The 26,775-nt window shown below is 39.6% G+C and overlaps 1 protein-coding gene across 4 annotated transcripts in view; it reads left to right on the top strand.

The window, feature by feature from the left end:
* The first annotated feature begins 459 nt into the window (after positions 1–459).
* pam (peptidylglycine alpha-amidating monooxygenase) overlaps positions 460–26,775 on the top strand; it is a 57,105-nt gene continuing 30,789 nt past the window's right edge. The window contains exons 1-5 of one of the 4 annotated variants that reach the window (XM_018744814.1): positions 460–815; positions 17,860–18,431; positions 19,041–19,161; positions 21,795–21,852; positions 25,370–25,457. In XM_018744814.1, the coding sequence (XP_018600330.1) occupies positions 18,340–18,431; positions 19,041–19,161; positions 21,795–21,852; positions 25,370–25,457 (359 nt within the window). In that variant the 5' untranslated portion in view covers positions 460–815; positions 17,860–18,339. The other 3 variants (XM_018744811.2, XM_018744815.2, XM_018744813.1) reach the window with 3 other exon arrangements.

The raw sequence follows: 26,775 nt of genomic DNA, 5'->3' as shown, positions 1-26,775 counted from the left end.
ACAGGACTTTGGAAATAGTACCCAATGGTTGCATGTCAAAAACCAGAACTGAAGAGCAGTTTGAAACAGCATATTTTTATTTTCAATGTCACTGTTTAATTTATCTCAGAATTAATATTAACACAGGGTTTAAAGGAGAATTCGTATTTATTATACTTTTAATGCAGGCTTTTATAAACAACCAAACTCACAAAAAACACCATATGACGGGGTGCGCAGTGGGTTGGACCGGGTCCTGCTCTCTGGCGGGTCTGGGGTTCAAGTCCCACTTGGGGTGCCTTGCAATGGACTGGCGTCCCGCCCTGGGTGTGTCCTCTCCCCCTCCAGCCCCACGCCCTGTGTTGCCGGGTTAGGCTCCGGCTCACCAGGACCCCGCTTGGGGCAAGCGGCTTCAGCCAGTGTGTGTGTGTCTCTGAGCTTAACTGTGGGTAAAGTGAGGAATAAAGCGAGGTAGAGACCGATAGCATTGTGCTGGTAGGGCGAGGAGCCAATCATCCGTTTACGTTATGTCATGTCAGTGAAACCGTATCTCTGACCGCGCTCTTTCATCGCGCAGAACCGAGTCGAAAAAGAAAGAAAACGCGCTTTGGGCGGCGATTTCCAGCTTCCTGTTCTTTGAACGTCCCTTGAATGACAGCGGCAGCGGATGATAACCCGAGCGGACTGGGACCCGCTGCTGCGTGACTCACAGCGGGACAAAGACAACGAGCTGTTCCAGGAACGCTAAGAATAAGTCACCATCTTCATCATTGCTGTGTTTATGTACCATTCACCTCTCCAGAGCACAACTGAGCTGCGCGAAATCCTGTTCCACGGTAGTACTGCTCATAAATTCAAGGAGCTACAATAGTAGGAGGAATACGGCAAAAACGATTTGAGTGGCTACTGTACGAAAGTTTGACGAAGCGCGGAGAAATACTAGTGTGTAACTGTGTGTTTCAGCGAACGCTACGCGGTGTGTGCTTTAAAATATTGATAGCTATTTATCGATACTGCGGCACGTTCGAGGCCCCATACGCACTGACTTTTCAGTTTTCTTTTCAAACCATCGTGAATTACGGAGTTGCGCCGTCGCCGAAAGCGCAGCTGACACTCGCCCCCCCACCGTGATCTGAACACGCGAAACGTACAGTAGGGAGGGTCCCGCGAAAGCAGCGACGGCAGCCCAACAACATCTGCTTGCCGCCGACACGCACGCGGCAGCTGTCTGACGCAGAGCGCGAGCTGGCGAGGGTAGCGCGCCACCCCACCTTCCTTTACTCAGCAGAGACGTCGCTTGCGCTCCGACTGCCACCTCAGGGTTACACACTTTCCTCAGCTTACAGGGAGAGAGAAACACACACAGAGAGTGTGTGCGCGCTGGTTGTCACAGAGTGAAGTCCTCCGAGAACTAGAAGTAAGTGCGGGACTCGACGAACTGGCGTTTCTTCTTTTTCCGCGAGTGTTGGTGTATGGCTGCTGTGTGTGTTCGTTCCTATCCTGAATCACACATACTAACATAGTGTGTGTAGCTTTGGCCCGGGCGAGGTATCGACTTAGCAGGCTGGCTAACTCAGTCCGGAGAAAGCGGACAGTGCGCTCTCGGCCCCAGTAGACGCGCTCTGCAGCTCAGCCCTCTCTGCTTGTGGGAAAAGAGATCCGAGGCGGAAGAGAACGGATGCTTCGCTCCGTCCGTGTCTACTCCAGTGTCACTCACCCCACCCGGAACCGACTAGTAGTACTAGTACTAGTCCTCTCTCGTTGTCTAGCTAACTACCAGGCGCCTTGGTCAGGCCCTTCCACACTTTACATATCACAAGTAAGTGTCACTTTCTGGCCGACTGTGTGCGATAATGAAGCGCTACGTGTTGATAATGTGTGGTGGGTTGACCTGGCGCGGCCCTCCTGAGTCCTGGCACGAGCTACGGGCCGTTTATCACGTACTGCTTGTACTTCACCTCCGGCTCCTCCCCGTCTGAGGTGAACAAAAGTGGATCTGCTTTCCTCACTTAAGTCACTTTTACGTTTTTATTGTGCATTACTTTTCCATTACACGTACATTTCTCTCACATATTTGACAGGACAAGAGAGTCGGAATGAGTTCAACTCAAGTGAAGCACACGAGCCGAGGAAATTTGCTGTGGTTCTTAGTTAGTGCCTCCAGTACAAACAGCTGACACAAAATTACGGAAGTCAATTACAGAAATTAAAGAAAATTACCTAAATAAATAACATATTTACAGAGTATACAAACACGAGAGTATAAATAAATAGTAGTATATATACTTAAAAAAAAAAGCAAATAAATAATTAAATTACCAAAAAGTGGTTGGACAGTGTTGCACTGACAGGAGACCTAAGGGACTGTTAACTGTTCATGAGAGTAAATAATGGCCTCATGGAAAAAACTGTTCTTGTATCTGGTCGTTCTGGTGGGCAATCCTCTGTAACGCCTGCCGGAGGAGAGAAGTGTAAAGAGTTTGTGCCCGGGGCGCGTGGGATCAGTAGCGGTTTTGCTCACCTGCTTCCTCATTCTGGACTCGTACAGGACCTGAAGGGTTAGGCAAGGGGGCACCGATGAGCCTTCCAGTCGTCTCGACTGTCCTTTGTAGCCTATTAGCGTAGTTATCGAAGTTCACAGGACAGACTCAGTGACAGCCGAGTAGAACTGGATCAGCAAATACATTTAAGTTACATTTGCATGTACACTTTACAGTAGAAAGGACCCAGCAATGTAAACACAGAACACTTAGTAGTAGTAGTAGTAGTAGTAGTAGCAGCAGAGTGGGTCATCGACAGTAACGTTGATGATAAGCAGTTTATATATTCTTTCTTTAGCTGTGTTTGTGGGGCAGCTGGTAGCGTAGTGATTAGTTTATGTCTTTGTACTGAAAGTTCATAGGTTCGAATCCTTCCTCAAGCTGTAGTACCCTTGAGCAAGGCACTTATCCTAAAATTGTGCTTGTAGCCATGTGTATAAATAGGTGAATAAGAGTAAGTAGCTTAACATTGTAAGACACTTTTGGGAGAGAGTGTTCACTACATATAAATATATCTGATATTTGAATCCAGATACTTGCAACTTCTGACCCATTACATACAGCTGTAAGGGTTTTGAAGATTCTGTGATGATGATGATGATGATGATAATAATTAGTAAATTGCTATTGTGGCAGCAGTTGGGGTACTGGTTACAGCTACCACCTTTCACTTGAACAACCAAGGTTTGAATCCCATTTCCTGCATTGCTCGCAGTACTCATCTTGAATTGATCCACCAAAAATGACCCTGCTGTATAAATGGGTAGATTATTGTAAGTATATTATATGTAATCCTCTCACTTTGGAAAAAAGTATCAGTTACATGGATACATGCGAATTAACACAATTTTTTATACTCAGTAAAATGCAAAGAATCCTCCCCTGCTTCAGAGGGGATCTTTGAGAGGTGGTATCACAGCATCTGTTGCATAATTTTGCAACAGTAGCATACAGAATATAGCACAACTCATGGTATGACACATCAGTTGCTAGGTTTTGTCATCAGCATAAAGAAGACAAATCATATCAAGGCATTCCTCTTTTAGTAAACATTTTTTTCCCACCCCAGTACATGTTTTTTAAGCAGTGGATAGATAATTAAAGAGAGCTTTCCTAATACCTCTACTCAGACAGTGGTTGAGTTATTTCATGTTCCTGTCTCCCCTGCCACCTTGCAATAATAAGATCTAATTTGCGCTCTTTTCTGGATTCTGCTGTTCTCTCTGCTTGCTTGGGCCTTAGCAGCGGTCCTCCTTTTCCACCATGATTGTCAGTCTAAATAGCCGAAGCCCCATAGTTGTTCAGACAGTTAAATGCTTTTCACTGTGAGAGCACTGAGCGGTTACCATAGTTTCCTCTGCAGCCAGTCTTCAGCGATGATGTCAGTGAGCATGCTGTGCTTATTCTAAGCATCTCTGTTACCGTCAATCAGTTCCCCCTCCCTCCCCTCTCCCTGTAGTGAGTCATTGTGACCACGAGATCGTTCCTGCTGTTTCTCTCTGGTCTATCATTTGCTTCAGTTCAGGCATGAGTATGACAGTCAGGTAAGGAGCTTATAACAGAACTGCATTTCTCTGGGTTTGCTTCACTACTGAATGGCTCTTTTATATGAATGGATAATCCCATGACATAGTAGACCCTAAGTAATATCTTTGTGCTTGTGTCGGTGTCTTGAAGTCTCCTTTTTCTATTGTGATAGTATGTTTTTTAACCTCACACTGTACACACTAGATATTTTTTCCATGTAGGAAACATAAAGCAGTCATGGGTGTTTAGGCTTCTGGTGCTTGTTTTAGTAGGTCCTGCATTGCTGTGATTTATTGTAAAGAAGACAAAAGTGTTGGGACAGATTTTGAGAAGGACTGCATTGTTCCAAAGATGTGTTTATACTGATATTTGTAGGATTTGCTCCATTTTTTATTAATCTCTTTGAATTGAAGCTCTTGAAGCATTTTCAGTATTTTTTTGGGTTTTAAGTAGCCATTTTCAGTTTACTCATTGTCATGAGGTGTACTTGATATGGTTTTCTCCTTGTTAAATATGTACAGTAAGAAAATATGCATCTGTAAACATATGCTTTTTTCTTCCAGAATGGAAGAGCTAACTGTTTTATGTTTTGTTTAATTTTTAAACTAAATAAAACAGAGCTTTAATTTTAGCTGAAGTGTACTGTCCAAATAAGCTGAAAGAGTAAGCAGCACAGTGACAGGTAATATAAATTAACATGATTTAACATCTTGATTTTGTTGCATTGGTTTAACAGAAGCACTGTGTTTTGTTATGGAGACACTGAGGCATTCGCTCTGCTTAAAAAGGCAAGAAACAACAGGTGTGGTACAGAATAATTCATACAAACACTCAGCTGTAATACTTTCATTCTAGCATTGTGAATCCAAAATGTCTAACTCGGGGGGGGGGGGGGGGGGGGAATTATGACTTTAGATTGCAGAAATTGAACAAACTGAGAAAGAACCCTTTCATATCTGAAGCTCTGGGACTCCTTAGGTAGCAGATGCTTTACAGTACAACTGTAAGTTAACCACACTCCTTACTGTGAGAAAGTATTTACACTCCTGTTACTGTGGTAGCAAAATATATTTGCAAAATAAATTACTTTGTTTAAATTATACTATTATACTGCTGTTGTAGTATATATGTATTTTCAAAAGAAGACGTGGGTTCCGTAATTTTTTTCATATTTTTAATATCTCTGTAGGTGGTTTTAAGTGGCTCATGATGCAAACTTTGCCAATTTCAAGGTTTTTTTTGGCATGAAAATAGAAATTAAGAATAGTATTTATTCTTACATATATATTTGCGTGTGTTGCGTTTGTATTGCTTAGTAGGGGCACGATTGAGATGTGTTTGCCAGCTCCCTGACCTATAAGCTGTTCAAAGAGAAGTTATATTAAGTCCCTGGCTGGAGGCTTCATTTTAATGATTCAGTCCAAATAAATGGTTCAAGGGCAGTGGGGCAAATTAAAACCCTTGGGATGAAAGTAAAGACTTTGTAGGCATTAATTTGTATTTCAAAATACTAATAAAGGGGATACAAAAACCTAGTTTAAAATTGTTTCCCTAAGATGCCTCAAAACAAATGGGGTTAGGGTTTGGGCACTTTCAAGAAAACATGTTCACATCAGCTAATAAATATTTCCTAGTATCTTTATTTTCTTTACATTTTAAATGTATTTTAAATCTTTAAGCTCAACCTTTAAAAGATTGTGAGTGGAAAACAGAAATAGGAAGGAAATGTTTTAGGTTGTAGGTTCTAATCTCACCTTCTGCTGAAGTACCCTTGAGTAAGGTATTTACGAAATTGTTCTAGTAACATGCAGCTGTATAAATCAGTAAATGATTGTGAGTCGATGAGTAAATGTCATTGTTCCTGTGGTAAGTCCCTGGTTGTTTAGTATGTCTGACGGAGTACATCCTTGATGGAAGTGTGTTGCAGGACATAGGCGTGTCACACACCAAGGCCGTTTTAGATTTGTCTGTTGACCTGAGCAAATGTGAGAAAAAAATCCATGCAGATACACAGAATTTTTCTATTCCTTCTTAGAAGCAATGCGAATCTTGATAGGCACCTGAGAGAGATACAGCTAAATTGTTTGACTGTTGTCCAGTTTTTAGTGCAAATTACGGTATATGAAGGAAGAATCTTAACACCGATTATAGACTGGTCAGCAGTTACTACTGCAATTAGTCATTGCCGTGCAATACACAGAACAGCTTGTAAATATCTGCTCCTGCTGTAGTACCCAGAGCCAGATACTTACCCTAAATTGCTCCAGTAAAAACAATTTACCTACATAAATGGGTGATGCTTTTAAGTAGCTTAATATACAAATTTGAAACCATAAGTCACTGTGGAGAAAATATAGATGAGCATGCTTTGGTGACACGGGATATAATTAGAAAATCAAACATTTAAAGACAAATCCTTAAACCTCTTTCATCACTAACACGATGGCTGTGTATGGAGTGATGAGGAAAATGGCCCCGTTGCTCCTGGAATCCATGATCAGAATGCTTCTTCTCATGACAGTTCTAGATTCATCAGTCTGTGATGTAGACCCACACCACACTCACTTTAACATGAGCATGAGCTTTTTTGCTTCTTTGAACTTAGCTGTGCATTGTTGTTTACACACTATTCATAACATTCTAGTTGGCTGGCTGATTCTGAGGTTGCTACTGTGCCTTTAGGCAATTAATGTGGAAGTTTTTGTCATGTTACATAAGAATTATTACATTTAATGAAGAGCAGAAGCATACTTTGATGAAAACTGAAAGCTAAGACCAATCTGGCTCTATTGACTTGATCCCAGAATTGCTGAGAGGAGAAAATCAACAAGGGGTGAACCTTAAATTTTAGGAGTGCTAGTGATCTTTGGTCCTGTAAAAAGTCTGAATCTGAAGCTGCTTTAGTAAAAAATACATTAATGCAGTTTGAAACGTGCAGTAAATTTCTGTTTGTCTTTCTTGCTGTACAATGGATGCTGTGTTTCTTCATTGGAGATTCTCTCACACATTCATATACTGTATATAAACAGGTGCATGTGTATGTACAGACACATAGGTCTGGTTCTGCTTTGTGTACGAACTTGTTATATCATGTGCAACTCCCTGCAAAGTAGAAAAAGGGGAAAACTGAAAGATAATTTCTGGTGCTGCTATTGGTAATTCCTGAATGTTTAGCCTTTTCCTAAAACAGGTAAGAATAAAATTTAAGGTTATTACATCTATTGGGTTCCCTTGGCTCAAAGCAGCAAGTAATAGGAATGAGTGTGAGTCAATGCGCTGACTTGATGTGAACGAAAAGTAAATACCACGGCCCCGGGGATATGGCATCCCCTTGCTTAATGGGTAACAGAGCAAAGAGACTCTGGACCTGGATAGGCAGACAGTGTGCAGACTGCTTACGTTACCCTGGCAACTCTAGGCCTAGATACCTGCAAGGTATGCTGGTTTACTCTTTGTTCACCCTTGCCTGTTTACAGAGGTAATTAGTCTTCTGCCAGCATTCCAAAGTAAAACTTTTCTAAAAAAAAGCCTTTTGCAAGGTGAATTCTTGAAACTTGAAGACATAATTACCATTAGTTTCAGTGGTGCAAAATTTGATGCATTTTTCATCTCCAAAATTGACACCCCTTTTTGTTGAAATATTGCCAAGTGCTATTAAAATGGACACAATTACTTTAACAGTAGTTTTTATTACACAACAAAACAACGTAGTTTCTGTTCACTGGTTACTCAGTAATACTATATGGCCAGCTACCAGCACAGCTTTTTTGAATCTGTTGTATGCTGTGCACTAAATGATTGCAAACAAAATATGTGTACATATGATACTCTAGGTTTATGCATTAGTTTTACCTTGAATTCAAAAACCAAACGGAGCTGTAAAGAAAACAGAAATCAACGAAAATGAAGCTGATATGGTGTTTCACGGTACCTGAGCTGTATGATTCAACATGGGTTGAGTTTTCTTCAGCCTATATTGCATTTGCATGCTCATCCCATGTTTGCGAGGGATTCCTGGGTGCTCCAGTTTCCTCCCTCAGTCCGAAGATGTGTTAATGTGAAGACTCATTGTCCTGTAGCGTGTGGGTTTGTGTATTTTATATTGCTCTGATGTGCAAATGAGTGAGTGATTCTAAGGAGTTTAGTGCAGTGTATCTAACATTGTGAGTCACCTTGAGTAAAAACATCAGCTAGCTAAACACTAGTTAATAATCACTGTAATTCGCTTTGGAAGAAAGCGTCTGCTAAAATGAGTAAATGTGTCACGCCTCAGCTGATGGGAGGTGCACAACATCGAAATTTGGCCCCTGATAATGTTAAGAAATTCCTCATAAGCCGAAGTAGGGTTATTAAATGAAACTCTTTGTAAAGTCAAATTGTTATTTAAATGGGTGTACTTTGGGAACGACTGAATTTGGATAGTAGATGCTATCATGACTGAACCTTAAGAGTGGTTTTTCCCGTCTTGCATAATTTTAGTCCCTGGGTTATGAACATCCAATTTACCTAAAACTTGTAGTTATAAACCACCCCTACTATGAAGCCTACTATATAAAAAATTCAAGTTACTATACATATAGTGATTCGTAATAAAAAACGGGTGCTACTTTGCAACATGTATCAAAATGTTCTGCATCTACAGTAGTTCGTCGGGTCGTGGGTGCATGAGCCCAAAGTAGGACAAAGACTTCCTTCTTTTCAGTCGGATTGTCACGCCCACGACCTCGCCCCAAATGTCCGCACCCGCCCGAAATTGGAGCAGCAGGGTATAAAGAGCCTGCACCTGCACACCCTGGTTGTGGAATGTCATTTGAGAAACCCGTCTCTCCAGTGCTCTCGAGTGAATCCATGACAACCTACCCGTCCTTCCCAGTCCCTCGTCCTCCTCACTCCCTCGTTCTCCTCAATCGCTCATTCCTGTTTCTGATGTCCACGGCTCCCGACACTTGTATCACCTCATCTACTACGACATCGGATTCTCCCCAAGACCTACAGTTGTGCATTGACCGACCCACGCCTGTCCCTGACCATGAATCTTGCCTGCTCCCTTGTGTACTGACAATAAAGATCCCCAGATTGAGTACACACACACACACACACACACACACACACACCTACCTCAGTCTCCTGCCTTCTCAGTATGACACAGACCACATTGCTATTAAGTGTCTCGTGTGTTACTGTATTTGGGTTTAGTGTAAATGTGATGCAAGTGATGGTGATGCATCAAAGAAAAGGAAAACAATCACAATTGAAACTAAAGTGGAAATAATAAAGCGATTGGAAAAAGGTGAAATGGCAACGAACATTAGAAAAGCGAACATTAAAGTTTGTTTTTTTATACACACACACACACACACACACTCTCTGTTCTCTCTCTATTAAAAAAACTAGTAACATTTAGTATTTCTTTCTCTGTCTATTACAAATACTGTGTTTACATTTATTATTATATCAGTACATTGTATTATTATTATTATTATTTCTGTATTCTGTAATTTTTCTATGCATAGAAAATTACACTATATACTAAGACAAACATTTGACTGACGTTAGACACAAACCCTACGTAACTTTTCTGACTTTCGTACAAATCCGTCTTAAAGACTGACTTAGGAACGGAAGTCGTTCCTAATCTCGGGACTGCCTGTACAGATTTTACAGGTTTTTTTGTGATACTCCAGGAGTCCTACTTAGATAATGTTACATTGAAAGTAAATAGTATTTACGGTAACATAACTCAGTGATACCACTTCCTTGGGGCTGCCCAGAGGTTTATTTTTTTTCTTGTTCTTTGCAGCTGTGAGTTTTTTTCTTTTCCTCTCCACTCCAGTTTCTTTATCGAAATAGTTATCTATGTCCGTAGCCTTAGGAAATGGATATCTGTATTGTACCACTTGTTGGAATAATGTTTAACAATAAATTGGATGAAACTGAATTGATATTTTTGGCTGAATTTGTTATGCTGACATTAGCCTAGAAAGCCCTGGTGTGTAAAGTACAATTGTGTGATTCAATATAGGACATCTTGTTTATTTCAAGAATAGTCCTGACTTGCAGACAAGTTGTTCATTGTTTGCTATGTATGTTTACTTAATTTACACCATTTTGTTTTAATGGTGTCAACACTTTTGTATTCTGTCTGATGCGCAAGATGATTTGCTTGATCTGAAGTTCCACTTACTGTATTCATTACTTACTGTCATTAGTTGTATGACATTAGTTATTTAGGATAATAGAGCACACATTACTTTTATAACAGGTTATACACATGATAGGTGATGTATTATGAGTGCTTGCCTTTTTTAAGCTTTTAATTTAATTAATAAAAAGAATTTTTAATATGTTAAATATAAATGTAAAAATCACAGAGACCTTGTCTAATAGCTTAAAAGCTGTCTAAACAGTTTCGGTGTGAGCATGTGGATGCTGCATAAGTGAGTCATCTTTTTTGCATCAGTCAACACTGTTTGAACCTCGCTCTAACATAAACTGGAGGTTACAGCTCTTGTGTTTAAAGCAAAAATCTTGTGAGGGGAGCAATAATAACATTTTCTTCCAGAATTCAGCAGTTCAGCAATGGTGAATGTTTGTTCTCTCCTCTTAATCTTTTAGCAGCAGATACTATTGAAAAGAGTAAAAATCCAAAATCCTAGCCAGCATTTCAAAGTCTTGCGAAATGCACTGTGAGGCTTTTGGTAATTTATAGAGAGTTCTCAATGTGTATATGGCTGGGTGCTGCCTTCTCTATAATTGTCCTCTGGAAAATGTTGTCCGCCCACTGAGAGGATGTACCTGTCTGGTTGTTCTCTACGATGGCTTGTATGGTTTGTGATGCCCCACAGAATTCAGCTCTGCAGGATGAAAAGCTATTCTGTCAGTATTAGTTAGGAGCACATTGGGGGGTGCTGTATACTATCCAGGTGAAATGGGTGCTGTGTATGTTGTCATTGTTATTTTACCTGGTAACCCCTTATTAAGCTTTTGTGTTGGCCCATCATACTTCCTTTAACCTATATGAAAGTTGCTGTTCTTGAATCATTTAGTTTTGTCCAACATGATTATTTTTGTTGTTGTTGTTGTTGTTGTTGTTAATTTAGCTGCTCTCCAAAACTAAGCTTTTCTCCAGTGCGACTTAGAGTGTTAGACTTGTACACTAAACTTATTACATTGAATTACAGGATAAGTACATTACTCAGGGGTACTAAAGCAGGTGGTGGGATTCAAACTGGGGTCCTTTGAGTGCAAGGCTAGCGCAAGGCTCTTAGCTGCCACAGTACTGTTGCCTCATTTATTTTTGCTTTCTTTCCCCTGGGACAACTTGTAGCATAGTTTTTAGAACTATTGCCCTTAGGCCTAATGGTCACAGGTTCAAATCTTACCTCCAGGTTTAATACCTTTGAGCAAGGTACTTTCCCTAAATAGTGCCGTAAAATTACCCAGCTATATAAATGGGTAAATAATTGTAGGTAGCTTGAAATTATTAGTCCCTTTGGAGAAAAGCATGAGATAAATGTAAATTTATGCCCCATTTATAATAACTTCCTGTTTAAGCTGTTTTTTAGATGTCTATGTACACAAAATTCAATTGAATTACTACCTCTTCCCTAACTTTTCTGTTTTTACCTGATTTCTTTCAGTTAGATATTAGATTTTATTTGGAGTTTTTACGTGCATTCTCATCTATTGTGATATTTTACAATTGGCTGCAGTTACTACCAGTTCAGTCAACCTTTGGTATAGTGATGTGCCTGTGCACTCTTGCCATATATCACCTCTGTGGGAAACACTTGTCAACACGTAAGCCCATTTACTGCTTTAACTATGCATGCTATGAGAATTGTAGGTCTGTTTCTTGCGAGACTTCTGGACCATTTAACAGAGAGTTCTATGGTACAACTCTAAATGGTGTGAAGGAAAATATCAGGCTGTCTGGTGGTTATGATTCTGCTGATGCAGTTTATAGCTGGAGCTGAAGGACTGATGGGCCGTTTCAAGAGCTTGCCTCTGTTTTGATATTGGGACTTGTGCAACCATCCATTATTTTAATGCCTTTTTGTTTGAGTGCTGTATAAAATGGTACTACTGTCATTTCATCTTTGGTCCCTTAGCAGCACTGTGTAATGCTTATCGAATTGAATTGCATTTTAAATGACAGCAAGGTAAATATTTAGCAGCTCAATGTATATTATGAGGGTTTCATTGGAAGGGTTTTCGGCACTATTTTAAATAGAAAAATATATGTAAATGTAAATTTTAAATGTTACTTAATTTTTCATGAGTTGACGTTTGCAGTTATGGTATATTAGGATTGCTACAGCTGGAGTTGGGATATTAAAAATCTAAATGAAAACAAAATTTAGTTGCTGTTGTTTTTCCTGAAATATGTTTACAGTTTTTGGGATTACGCACATCTGAGAGGATGGTCAGCTTTGCATTAGGGTATATTTTCTGCCATGAATATTAAGAGGATTAATCTCATCAGTCTTTGTCTGAAAGACGGTAAGCCTTCTTATGAAAACCTGCCAAGACGTTAAATGAGATTATTTTCGTTGCAGTTTGTTTGCTTGTTTGGTGGCCCAGAGTAAGGATTTACATTCCCCTGTGATGCAACCTGCTCATAACTGAGTGCTAAGCCCGTGTTATGAAAAGCAAAGTAGTATCTAAATACTGTATATATGTTATTTCTGACATCTGAAAATAGTGCTTCCTTAATTTTGGGATTAACGAAAAGATTAAAATAAATCCTGGCATCCAAATGAAAGATTTTCACATTACTGTAACAAATATTTTAAATTATGAAAATTTTTTGGGAACCAAAAAATTGCCAGCTAAATTGCCAGTTGCTCTCCACTATTACATTTATTCATTTAGCTGACACTTTCCTCCAAAGAAACTTAAAATGTTATGGTACTTACAACTATTTACCTATTTATATATGGATAATTTTACTGGAGTAATTTAGGGTATGTACTTACTTAAGGATGCTATAGCTGGACTTGGGATTCAAATCCGTGACCCTTGTGTCCAGAGGCAGCAGCTTCTCATATGGCACAATGGGTGCTGGGTAAAGAAAGCTGCCTGCTTGGCAGGGTGTATACTGAGCATCTGAGCTGAACATTACAGTATGATACTTCTTTTTGCCTATTGGATATCTCCACTTGGATGGTTGGTCGCTCTCTATACCTCAACCTCTCAAAGAACAAGATCCTTCACCTCTCAGCAGGTCTGTTCAATTGACAGGACAATTTGCTCATTTCATCTGCTTCGTTGGTCAACAGCCTGAAAGTAATGATTGACTCAAGTCTCTGCTTCTCCCAACATATCGAAGCCATAACCCGGTCCTGTAGGTATGTCCTGCATAATGTCCCCTTATCTCACAATACACTATGCAGCTTTTGGTCTATGTCATGATGATAACCTACCTGGAATACTGCAACTCCCTCCTTTCTTGTCTTCTGACCTCTGCCATCAGTCCTCTCAAACTGATTCAGAATGCTGCTGCATGAGTTGTGTTTCACCTGCGTAAGTGTTTCTGTGTATCCCCCTTTCTTGTTTCTCTCCCTTAGCTTCCTGTAATTACCCATGACAAATGAAAGACTCTGGTCACAGCCTACAAGACCATGAACGGATCAGCTCTCTGATACCTGCAGGACCTCATCATTTTCGACACTCCAGCAAGACTGCTTTGCTTGTCCACCTCTGATCGTTTGGTGGTCCCCACCCTAAGGGGTCCAAAAGCAAAAGCCTGAAGGTTTTCAGTTTAAGCTTTCTCTCTCCCTTACAACTGTCAGATCCCTCTAAACATTCAAAAAGGCTCTCAAAATACATCCCTTCGGACCCATTTCTCTCCTGAGCTTCCCTCTGCTGCATGAACTACGTTATTAAAAAAAAAAAAAAAAAAAAAAAAACTTGTATTCTCTAACAATTCTATGTGCACCAACTTGTGTAGTTTATGCCTGCAGAAGCAATTGCATTGGACTAATTAACTGTACTTCAGAAATTGCGTGCCTGCATCTGTATCTCTATATCTGTTGGTGAAATGCACTTTTGTTTATTTTGAACCGTACATCAGTTTGGAGAAAAGCATCTGCTAAGTGAATAAATGGGGTAATGATACACAACTGGAAGCTACTAAACTGGGAACAAATATAAAGATTAAAAAAATGGGATTTGTTGTCAAAACTACTCCATTTGTGTACTGCTATCAGATTTGTATTTTTTAATGTTTTTTTTGTCCACTCTACAAGTAATAATTTATTTTCGATTGAAAAATGTCATGTTGAAGAACATAGTATTGATTAGCGCTGCTGCTGTAACATAGCTACTTACTGCAGTACAGCTACTTGTTTTGAAGGTTGTTGTTGATGAGGTTTGGAGGTACAAAAGGGGCAGTTAATTGTTGCTGTCTTCCCTCAGTCTGAATACTTTGCTTCTCTCAGCAGCGCTGTGAAAATGTCAACAAACATGTGAACGGTGTAATTACTGCCACCGTTTGCCTTCATCCAAGTGCTTGTTTCACGGGTTTCTTTAAAATGAAGCAATACATTGGGAAATTGAAACTGTTGCTATGTGGAGTGTGAGTCATTTGTGCCCAGGCACCTGGGGGCTTCCCTGGAATGCTGCCACTGGCTGCCTGTCAGGTGGATTTCTTTGAGGACACGTCAGTAGGAAGCAAGAGGGTACGTGCGTACGTGCATGTGTGTGTGTGCTTGAAGTTTTTAAAAAAAAAAAAAACCCATAAAGTTCAAGTGAAATCCATTTTAAAATGGTTTTTCTCAAATTTTTTACTCAAGTCTTTTCATTTCCTGTACTAGTTGGTCTTGACGGTTGCCTTATGTCATTAAGATGGGCTGCTTTGATATTCTAAGTTTTTACATGGAAGTAGCTTTTAAGTATTTCACTGTTTCATCTTGTAATGTATAAAAAATAGTATTGTATACAGATTTTTATTTTAATACAAAATATAGATACATATAGAACAGAACTTCCATAATTATTTATTACAGTACTATGTAAAATGCAGTACTGTGCAAAAGTTGTAGGCACTTGGTTGGGGAATAAAGCTGTAAAGTGAGAATGCTTCCAAAAATAATGCTCTTTAATTAATAAACTTCCTACAAAGCTTAGTATCGATCCATCATCAACAACCGCTTGTCCCAAGCAGGTGCGGCGGGTTTGGCCAAGTCCCACTCTCTGGTGGGTCTTGGGGTCGAGTCCTGCTTGGGGTGCCCTGAGATGGACTAGCGTCCCGTCCTGGGTGGGTGGTGGGTTCCCTCCCCTCCCCCTCCAGCCTTGCGCCCTGTGTTGCTGAGTTAGGCTCCGGTTCACTGCGACCCCGCTCGGGACACGTGGTTTCAGTCTGCGTGTGTGTAAAATAGAAAATTAAACTGTGCTGTCATTAGGGTAGGGGCAGCTTTAAAGAGTTCTGCAGGAGCAGTTTCACTCGCAGGATTTTTTTGTATATATTAAAGCTTTTATGGAAAGTACCTAGAAAAGAGTAGTATGTGTCTATTATAAAGGTTTTGAATGCTAAACAAAATTGATTTGATGCTGACATGATGATGCCTCGCTTGTTTATTTGATGAATCGGTGCCACATTTGTGGCAATCTTTATTGTATCCTCAGTGGCAAATGCAACATGTAGTCAAACACTTTTTAATATGTTCAAGATGTCATTCAGCTTAGTTTCTCTCCTCCACTGTTTCATTCTCCTGTGTTACCTGAGGCACAGGAACAACACGGCAATGTTTCGAATGTCTAAAGCAGAACACATCAGTTTACATATTAAGTTGTTGATATAACATTTTTTATTTTGTCAGTCAGGTTAAAGTAGACTTAAATATTGCTTCAGATTAAAATATAATAAAAGCTCTGCAATGGACTGGCATTCAATCCACACTGTTCCCTGCCTCATGCTTAATGTTTCCATAGAGGAGCACTGACACCCTGCAGTGTGTGAGCTGTTGATGAAAACAGAGTAACAAAAATAAGTCTCATAGGGCATTTTTAATTCACTATACTTTTATGGTTTTTTTTTCCAGAAAATAACCAATGAACACATATTAAGATGTATTTATTAAGCTTGTGTTTGTAAGTTGAGGTACAGGTGTATTCATTTGAAACAGCTGTATCTTGAAAAAGGCTGACCTCTGGGCCACCCAGTATTTCTCAAATCTAACATCTTTGGGACATTTTTCTTTGGAATTTCTCATATTTATATTCTTATATTCATATTTCTACTGCTAAGTGCCCGAGTGGATCAGTGGGTTGTCTTGTTTAAGTAGAATACCTTTTCACATGATGTGGATTTGAGCTATTTATGAAGAGTTAGAAAATGCATGCATTTAGACGCCTGTTGAAAAAGGGTTAAGAAAACATGTATACCTATGCAATGGCACACGTTTGAGGCTGTTACATCATATGAAATGTGGTGTAATAAATAACTGCTGGAATTCCTAACTTAAAGTGTAGTTGAAAATACAGTCTCTCTTCCTTCTGTTACTTCTGGTAGTGATAGTGGGATTTTTTCATCTGTACAGTAGACATGTCTAAAAAGCCTAAACTGGAGACTAATCATGACACAAGCAGAATATCCAAAAGAAATAAAAAAAAATTCCAGTGACCGGAGGCTGATTATTTTTCAAACAACACATACAGTATTATAATACATATTTGTGGGTACATATTGTTAGCAGTACTGCAGCAGTATATAAAGGCTTTGTCTCCCAGACCATAAATTACACAGCGGTTTCTCTGGGTTTCGCATGATCAGGCATTACGCTTAGGAACGCATAGCAGTTCTATCCTGCTGTTTACAAATGTGTGCATGCCGCTGGTGACAGAGAACTGTGCATGATTTACTGGGACTCAGTGGTTCGCTATTGATCAATATGTTATATTGATGTTCCTTGCAAGGAAGCAAAATAATTTGTAACAGAAATAGACCTGGCGAACCTAAAAAAGATGGATGACCCAGTAGATCAAGGCAAGGAAGCTTCACGGATGTGAAGAATGTTTCATCTGCTCTAAATTCTTATTTTAGCAGTGACTTTTATCATAATATTTATTTTTAAAATGATCCATCACATAATTATACTGTGCGCATTATGTTCTTTGCATTTAAATGTCACTGTTTTAACTTAAAATTTTGTTCTTGTTATATTTGCTCCATTGTCAGAGAATAGCAGTATGTGATTCAGTAACAGCCAATGTGTAATCCTTTCGTAAGCAACGATGTTATTTAAAAACAGGAGATTTTCAGTTGGTGCTCTAAGACTGATATTTTTAATGCGGACATTTAGTTTATTTTTAAAGCATTTTAGGATGATGTGCTAATCGTACACCACAAGACTCTTGCGAATCTCTCGGCAGTGTCTTCCTTGTGCTCCTACTGGTGAACATCTGTATTCCCTCATGCTGGGAATCCTCTTTGCTGTGCTGAAGAAGCCCTTATTGGATTACTGAGCTTGTCTGAAGATGTTTTCTCCTCCTTTTCGTTTATGTGTCACCAACTGGCTCCTGGTTTCCACGTCGTGGCTACCATGCATTATACGGCACTGCAGACTGTGTTTATACATTTTTAATGAAAGAAAGCCAGGAAGAGGACAGAAAAAGCAGGCTGGATGTTTATGGCATTGGTGGGAGTGCTACTCCACTTCTGGGTTTGCTTTCTCCCTTGTGATAAAATGGAATGCTGTAAATCCCCAGTTTACTTTTGCTAAAGACAAACTAACGTCAACAGCATTACTTATGCATTGTCTGCTTCTCCCTCTCTCTCTCTCTCTCTCTCCCTCTTTTCTTTTTACATCAGGTTCTGAATGAAGACTGATGCCGGAACTGTGATATGCTGAGCAGCCTGACAGGGGAGTGATAGCCTACAGATTTTTTGTGTGCGTGGTTTCCCCCCACGCACGAAGAGGTGGTAGAAGCTCTGGGAAGGCTGTAGCAGCCAAGCTGTCACGTTGCATCTTCATTGCCTTCACTGGACACCAGCATTAAGAAGCGTGGAAAAGTCAGCGTGGTGTGCTTGTGACAGCAGCGGTGTGTTTGAGAGGAAGGTGAGGGTGGGCGGAGGGGAGTCCCGCCGCTGTTTACAGATCAAAAGGGGAAAACAAAAGAGCCCTCCCTTTACCCCCTGCACACGGACTGCAGAGAGCCTGAGCCTTTGAAGCCAGGGTGCTGGATTAATGCTGCTTGTAGTGCTCGGGTCCCCTGCGTGTCAGGTCCACAGCTGAGAGGAGCCGCGCTGCCTGTTCTTCTTCCCGCACCAGGCTGGCAACTAGCACACAGCATGGGAGCACTCGTCCGCTACACGCTCTTTTTCACCCTCGTCTGTCAAAGCCATAGTCTAGGTGTCAGAAATCCACTTTCCCGGATTAAAAGGTAGGATTTTATGGATCTTTCTAAAATGCAAATGAAGTCCCTCACATGCTGAAGGTTTATTAGTCTGAGGTATTTAAGAATTCACCACCCTACCATTGCTTGTGTTTTGGTTAGATTCTGTATTAAAGGTACTTTTTAGTGGGGTTTGAACCGGTACATACGATTGAATGCATACTGCCTTATGTGACAATGTGTGCGATATTTAAATATGATATCTCTAAAGTTAAAGAAGAATTCTAACTTATTCTTAAGGCATGTGCATGTCAATCGAAGTGTATTCTTCTGTAAATTATTTTATTTCTTTTTTACAGTACATACATCCATATATGTATGTACATGTATGAATATGTACACAATATATGCATGAAATCAGACATTTAAGGGAACTTTTTTGCATCTTGTAATTCATCTGTTATATCTTTGTAATAGCAAAATTAATTACATTTACCAGTGCAACACATAGCTAATGCTAATATTTTCATTAAAATACGTTAATTCATTACGAAGCCTGTGCCAGTTCATGTACTTTAGTGCTTTTTGTGCTGTATTTCAGATATCTCTGTTTTGAGTTATGTTACAAATTATGATGAGAATCCCTATGTTGGGTAGGTATCAGGAAAATGCCTGGTCACTTCCTAACGAATGTCCAAGGACAACACAGCCGGTCTTGCTGCCTAATTCCAACAATTTCTCTATGGATATTCGTATGCCTGGGGTCATTCCAACTGCGGTGAGTCCCGTGAACACAAAAAAGTGTCTGAAATTCAGCTGCTCTGCATGCTTTCTGCTTTTGCAGTGAAGAAAATCTGACTTTTAGGATAGTTGGTTTTATGTTTTGTGAATTGCTTGAACTCTTCTTCCTGAATGAATGAAGGAAAATAGTTATTGTGAGTAAAGTTAGAGAGTAGGTCAGGTGAAAGCATGCAGAATGTTAAATTAACCCAAGAGTGATTTGCTATAAGGACAGCTTTTAATGATCTTATGTCAAGAAGATTTGCTGAAATGTATGCAGTGTTTGTTTTGTTGCTAGGATTCTTTCATCATGACTTTTCTGCTGGAATGTGGACTTAATCAGAAATTTGTAGTAACTTCTGTAGAGTGTCATGAAATGGAATGATACTGAAATAATATAATCCTTATGGTCTTCTTGTGTTGCTTCCCAGCAGTGTTGTAACGAGGAGAACTGACGTGTCTTTCTTTCAGTATTTGTGCACAGATTATTGATTCTCCTATGATTTAGTCATTAGTGAGGGAGTGAGTCACTGTTACAGATAGGCCTAATTGTTTTCCATGCCTTAGCACCGTGTGGCTTTTTCCAGCCATGTCCTATTGAATTTCTGCTATGAAGTGTCTTGAAAGCAGCTCACTGGCCTTGACTAAAGCAGTAGTACGTGAGAGAGAAAGCAGGAGAAGGAGACAGACTGCTAAGGACAAGTTACGTAAATGAAGCTCCGACTCCTTGAATCCCTGACGGTTCCGTGGTGTATGGAAGTTGTTAGAGGCAGCGCAGAAAGGGCGAGTTATTATTATTCTCTGTGCAGGTCCATGAGTCATCTGCGAATGATTCATCAGAGTCGCAGGCTGATAACTTTGCTGAAAGGATTACATGGCCGTAACATCCCACGAAAACAAGATTTAAACTTTACTGGTCAGCTTAAGTAATGCGGTGACTTTGAATCATGCTACAAACCCTTTTCTGGAGGCCAAGGGTATAATTTCAAATGATTTTACATATATGTTGACTCATTTGGATGCATTCGGTAATTTGTTTTGTCAGCCTGTTTTTTTCAATCCTTTTGGAATTAGTGAAGGAATAGGAGACATTGAAGAATGTTGCTAGACCCTCAACCATTGCTAAATTCCTTGTGTAAAAATGCTAAATGCTGCTACTTAAGTAGGCAGCTAAAGTTATTGTTATTCTGAGAAGTGTGAAAGATGAATACCTTGGATGGAAGAGTTGGTATCTTGACTCTGTTTTGAGAAATACGATGACACAATATGTGGTTCAGTTTTTCTAGAGATCCCCAAATAATGGGTATGAAATGCTAATAACCTGTACACGTACACAGCATTGCAATTGATTATAATATTAATATTATAATCAATATAATATAATATTATAATCTAATCATCTATAACTTGTTGCCTTTTAAATGTCATCAAATAGATCTGCAGCTGACTAAAATGTCATGCAAACAGTCTTGTCCAGAAATATTATTGACATATAGGTTGTGCTTCACTTTTTGATGGTTGTAGGGTCTACCATAATTTATGATGGGTAATTAACATTAAAGGGTTGTTAAATAGTCTCAGGTGAGATTCTTCACCTACACATAAACACTTAATCGTAGGATCCCTTTACCTGCACAGCATTTAAATTATGTTCCTTATACATGGTAGTGTCCAGAAAAAATAGTTAACTATGTTGTCACAGGTTTGATTGTGTAGTGTCATTATAGTAGAGAAATCAGAGGAGCTTAACAGATATAGTCATGTACTGCTAAACAGGAAATAAAAGGATACATGGCAAGCGAAAGCCATCAGCCTTCACTAAATTATTTCCTGTCATTCTCCTTATAATTGTGTTACTTTATAAGTACAGAAGGGGGGTGTTTCTTGTTTTGATATTCCCTCCTCCCTCTGGGTAAAAGTGTCAGCATGTTACATGCTGGGCAGTTTGTGTGATAAACATTGCATGGCATGTGCAGCTGCTGTACGTGTTTCATCAGGGTGCAGTTTATGAGAGCTGTTTGTGGGAAGAAAAGCCATGACTGGATACAGCTTTGTGTCAGGGACAATTAACAGATTAGAAATTTTCTCAAAGACACATTTCTCTGCGTTGTGCAATTTTCAGCTTGTGAAACTTAACAGCATCTCCTGACTGACCTGAAACTGAGATGGGTTGGGAAAACTGTTTTTTGACGTGTGTGCTGAGCCATAAATCATCTCATTAAGGGGCTCTTTTTACCATTTCACTGGGCAAATATTGACTTTGTCTGACATGTGACAGCCACACAATTGCAGTTGTGGAGTGAGCCTTACAGTGCTCCGCAGTTTTCCATGCAAATTCCTATTTGTTGCCTGTTTATACCTTTATTCCAGTGTCCCAAAGAGAGATGAAATACAGCATGTGTTTAAATGTTACAGAACTAGTATACCATTGCAACCATTCCTTATAAATTTCAAGCATTTTTCAAGTGAAGATTAATTTTCTGTAAGGGCAAATTCAGCTGTTTGACATACTGTAGCAATCTGCTGGATAGTGTGAAACTGATGTATTATTCAAATACTTCCTAAATTCTTGCACTTCCTTTTATTGAATTTTTTGAATGATTATTTTAAATGGTATCTGTGTTTTTTCAGTCAGAGTCCTACTTGTGTGTGGCCATAAAAGTGCCTACGGAGAGGGCCTCCTATATAGGTGAGTATCCAAAAATAATTCCATTAGTCATGACTGTCTAATGGTACAAAAAACAAAAACGTGGAAGATAAAGCAGATGAAGTGGTTTCAACGTGAAGATGATAGCTGGACTAGAAGAATTTTAGTTGACTTGAATGTTTATGGTGTCAGCCTGTGTACAGAGTTTTAAGAGTAATACTGCAAGACATACCTGTTCCACAGTATCCCTGTTTATCAGGTTTTTTAAAAATCCGTTTTAATCATTTTACCGTTTTTGTTGGAAATATGTTATGGGGTAGCTGGTAGCAAAGTGGTTAGATCTGCTGCCTTTGGATCCAGAGGTCATAGGTTTCAATCTCACCTCCAGCGATAGTACCCTTGAGCAAGGTACTTACCTTAAAATTGCTCCAGTAAAATTACCCAGCTGTCCAAATGGGTAAAGTACCTGTGAGTAGCTTAACCTTGTAAGTTGCTTTGGAGAAAAGTGTCAGCTAAATGAATAAATGTATGTCATCTAACAAAAAAAAGTTGCTGTTAACATCCTGTACCCAAACGAAGATGCTGTGTCTGACATTTTTTGACTGGATGACTTCTGAGTGCCACATTATACCATGCGTATGAGGAAATTGCCAGATACTGTTTTTAATTTTATAGTGATGTGAGACCCCAGACATTTTGTTTTGTTTTTACATCTGCAGTGGCATATAACAAGTGTGTAAAATCTGCCGTATATTTTAGGATTCTTGGCTCTTCTGGTCAAGACAAGGATGAAGTAAAACAACTCAATATACATAGTAGCTGTATTGAGGTAACCAGTCATAAATAATTTTAGCACAGTTCTATGTGAGGGTTTAATGCCAGAGCCAGGACTTCTTATCAGTAAAATCTGTGTGCCAACATACTAGCATAGTGCTTTATGTTTTTTTTTTTTTTAAAGTTTAATTTTACTAAATGTAGCTTTTTTCCCCTTTTTCTGTATCAGACAGCTGGCCGGTATTGTGATACAGTGTTTGATTTTTCATCTTCAAACCGCAAATCCCTTGCCATTTCAGTTGTTGGGAGTCTTGGCACTCTGGAAACATAGCGATTTGTTCTTAATCTTTGTCAATAGGAAAAATATTTTTTTCCCACTTTCCGGCTCTTGTTTAATGGATTTGGAGGCACAGTGAAACACATTGGTATTTAATCCGTTAAACAAATGCAGACAGTGCAACTGAACAGCACCAAATATAGTACAGTTAAAAAATTCATAGATGTAGCAGCATGCCCTGTGGAACGAGATCCTTACTATTGCCATATTTGCTTAATTTAATACACACACACACACACATTTTCAGAACCGCTCGTCCCATATGGGGTCACGGGGAACCGGAGCCTACCCGGTAACACAGGGCGTAAGGCCAGAAGGGGGAGGGGACACACCCAGGACGGGACGTCAGTCCGTCACAAGGCACCCCAAGCGGGACTCGAACCCCAGACCCACCGGAGAGCAGGACTGTGGTCCAACCCACTGTGCCACCGCACTCCCCCCTTAATTTAATATGTAAAATGTAAACAAGTCTTCACTGGCTCACACTACAGTTTATCATTCTTGTTTTTTTTTTTCCTAATAAATGACTATGGCCAATTTGCTTCACCCATCCCATTAAGAACACGTGTTTGAGCGTTTCTTTAGCCATCTAATCTGCTGTATTGGTATTGCTTCATTTGGCAGTAGAAGATGTGGGAATTAAATTATGGGCTTGGTATTTTTGTCTGTAGTTACGTGTGCAGTTTAGTCACTTGTATATATGCTTGGATATCGGTCAGCGTGCTTGTTCAAACGCATCTGCTCTGGACCTGGGACGGTCCTGCCACCGTTACATTGGAGTGGGCACCATCTGTCACTTTCAGCTTCACAACGACCGTTTCAGGGATACCATCCAGCACCAGCAGCCCCAGCCGTCTGGTTGTTTCCCCATTGATGAAATGCATGTTACTTCATTTGCATTGTGGCTGTTGGGATGGAATCATGGCCCTAATTAAGAAAGTGAAGCATTCTCTCTGTACTGCTCTCTGGGCTGCGAAGCAGCTGTTTGTTGCCATAGATTTTGATTTTGGTTGTGATGAGTTTAAAAAAAATAAATAAATAAAAAGGGGGGGAACTCGAGATATGCCATTCAGAAAATCCTACGTGTCTTGTTAACCGTAAAATCAACATGAACTTAGAGGCATTGTGGATGGTTTAGCAGTATATGCTTTGGCCTTGAAAAAAGCTCTTGTCTCTTCATACAAATTAATTTACATTTTTCTATGGTAGGAGCATGATGAAAGATTGGTTTAAAAGTATTGTTACTTCTGGGAAGAACGCACATTTTGACACATTTTGAATAACTTACGACAAATTGTTTAATTATTGCAATCTTTAAAATTCATTTTGGACATTTATTTGTTATTCAGAATCTCTCTGCAGTTGTCAGTTTCATTTAGCTTACTGGCTGATATCTGTGAAACCATACCTTTTTGTTAACAAGACTTTATTAGGTACATATTAGGTTTGTACAATGTCCATGATGAAAAGTTTTTCTCAGACTGGGAGCTGATAAATTCTAAGAACTTAAATGACTTTTTTTTAGATAAATTAAAAGTACTCTCACAAAAATGCCCATTGTTAATAGTCTAGACTGACCACTAAATAACAGACGACCTATTAGGGTTTTTTGATCAAACCCCTTAAATTGCAGTATCAACAGGTTTATTGCACTGAGTCATATCTGAAGATGATGAAACCGAGTAGCTGTTGTTGCCGAAGAGTAGATATTGAACCACAGTGTTGACTCTGGGTGTGCCCTCACCAGTGTCGCAAGCACCCAAGAGGATGGCTGGCTGTGTTAAGACTCCATTTTGCAGTAACTGATGCCAGGGTGCTTGCGGCCTGCTTATGGGATGCGGTCTACTGCAGTGAAGCCAAGTTTGGCGTCAGCTTCATGCGCAAGGATTTCACCAGTTACAGCTCTCTGAAGTTGTGTCAGATTAAAATGGCACCTGACGCTTTGGTTGGGAGTGGTGCAGCTCCCAGGACAAACAAAAGCAAGTGTGCACAAAGCACTCCCACACCCACATACACCTCTCTGTGGGCTCAGAGATGCGCTCGAAGGCTTCTGTACTCCCCTCTTCAGGAAACCTCCTGCATTATTCATCTTCCGCATCAGATATTCTGGGAACGCAGGTTCAACCCTGTAGGTGCCGATCACTTTGATATGGAAATGAAATCGCCTATCTGTCAGCATTTCTCCCTCTCTGTGTGACAGGGGAGATGTAAAGACACAACGCAGGCCCACAGTACCTGTTTCCTGATCAAACAAATTCGAGTGCATTCTAAAAGTTTTAACTTTTTTACAAGTTTAGAATTCTACACGGTTTTGAGCACACAGGAATATGGAATGTGGGTATGTGTGGCATGAAAAAAGTCAAATGTGTATTTCCCTATCTGCATGGTGGCTTTCTGTTCCAAGCAGACCAGTAGGGCTGAGCTAACATTTATAACCTCCTTCTCTAGTGGACTTCATGCCGCATGCCAGTATGGACACAGCCCACCACATGCTCCTATATGGCTGCAACAGTCCTGCTTCCACCGATTCCTACTGGTAGGTTACACATTGGATCCAGTATCCTTCCTACTTTCCAGCTGTCATTATAGAAAGCAGTGAAATACATTTTGTTATATATAAATACAAATTGTTTACACTTGCACATGGTCTTGTGGTCCATTCCCTAAGACCTACCATAAATTCCTTTTTGTGAATAATTGACAATTAACATTTTGCATCACTGTAAATACAACTATTTGTTTTGAAGTCCATCACCACTGTTTTCTTGTATCTTTTATCATTTTTATCAAATGTACATACAAAATTTATGACTTGTTTTTCAAACAAATGAAACACACATTTAAATAGATTATATTGAAGAATCGAATACAGTTCTATCTCTTGTGGCATTCTTCCATACAGAAAAGCACTGTGAATGCTTGGACACTTCCCTGTGTTATACAGCTACCTAATATGTTGGGTGGCTGTTTTGTCTCCAGCATGGAATGAGCCTTTAGTCACACTTGCAGTAATAAACTTGCCAGTTACTATGGCAACAGCTGCCACCTAGACAACAGGGATTCACAGAACTGACCCTTGGGGCTTTTCCCCTCCGTATTCGTCACAGGCTTGGCAATGAACGAGAGGATGGTTAAAAAGGATGGTTAAAATTAAATTTGTGTTTTTCATACAATTTTTGTTTCAGCACCTTGTTAATAATATTTGACGCTTACTCTCATACAAAGAATTCTGCTTTTTTGTCTCCATTTTAATTAAATCCCTCACTTTTTATTTTTAGTACATAATATAACCCATTCAGAGCGTTAGGCAGTGGCTTAAATCCTGTTGTCTATTATATAGGAAAGAATTCCTACATTTACAATTATTATTTGAAAATGAAAGTAAAACCCACAAAGGGCTTGAAAGGCCCTCAAAAATAATGTCTTGAGTATGAATGAGGGGTCACAGAATAAGTAAGAGTACCACTGTGGAAATGTCTGGAATGAGTGGTAAAAGTAACGTTTTATTGTGTTAAAGTTACAACTTGTTTTTCTTCAGAATGTTTATAGCCATTTAAGCAGAGTCTATGTTTTAGCTTGGTTAGACGCAACTGAGCCAGTATTTATTTAGAAAAATTTACATGATTGATTGTAAAGCTTGAACAAAGAGTTGTCAGGAAAGCAGTGTTCCCTGACAGTGAGTACAAACCAGTCACATTCAAATCAGCAGAGATTCGTGGAAAACAGCTGCAACCTTTTAGGTTGCCATACATGATATAACAGGATCCATACAAATTCAGAACTCTGAGTAAACTGTTTCGCAAGAAATGTGCTTCTCTTTTTTCCATTTGCTTTTCTATAAATACATCCATCTT

This window comes from Scleropages formosus, chromosome 6, assembly GCF_900964775.1.
Source record: "Scleropages formosus chromosome 6, fSclFor1.1, whole genome shotgun sequence".
NCBI lineage: Eukaryota > Metazoa > Chordata > Actinopteri > Osteoglossiformes > Osteoglossidae > Scleropages > Scleropages formosus.
Note: the sequence above shows the minus strand (reverse complement) of the source record. Positions and strands in the feature narration are given on the sequence as shown.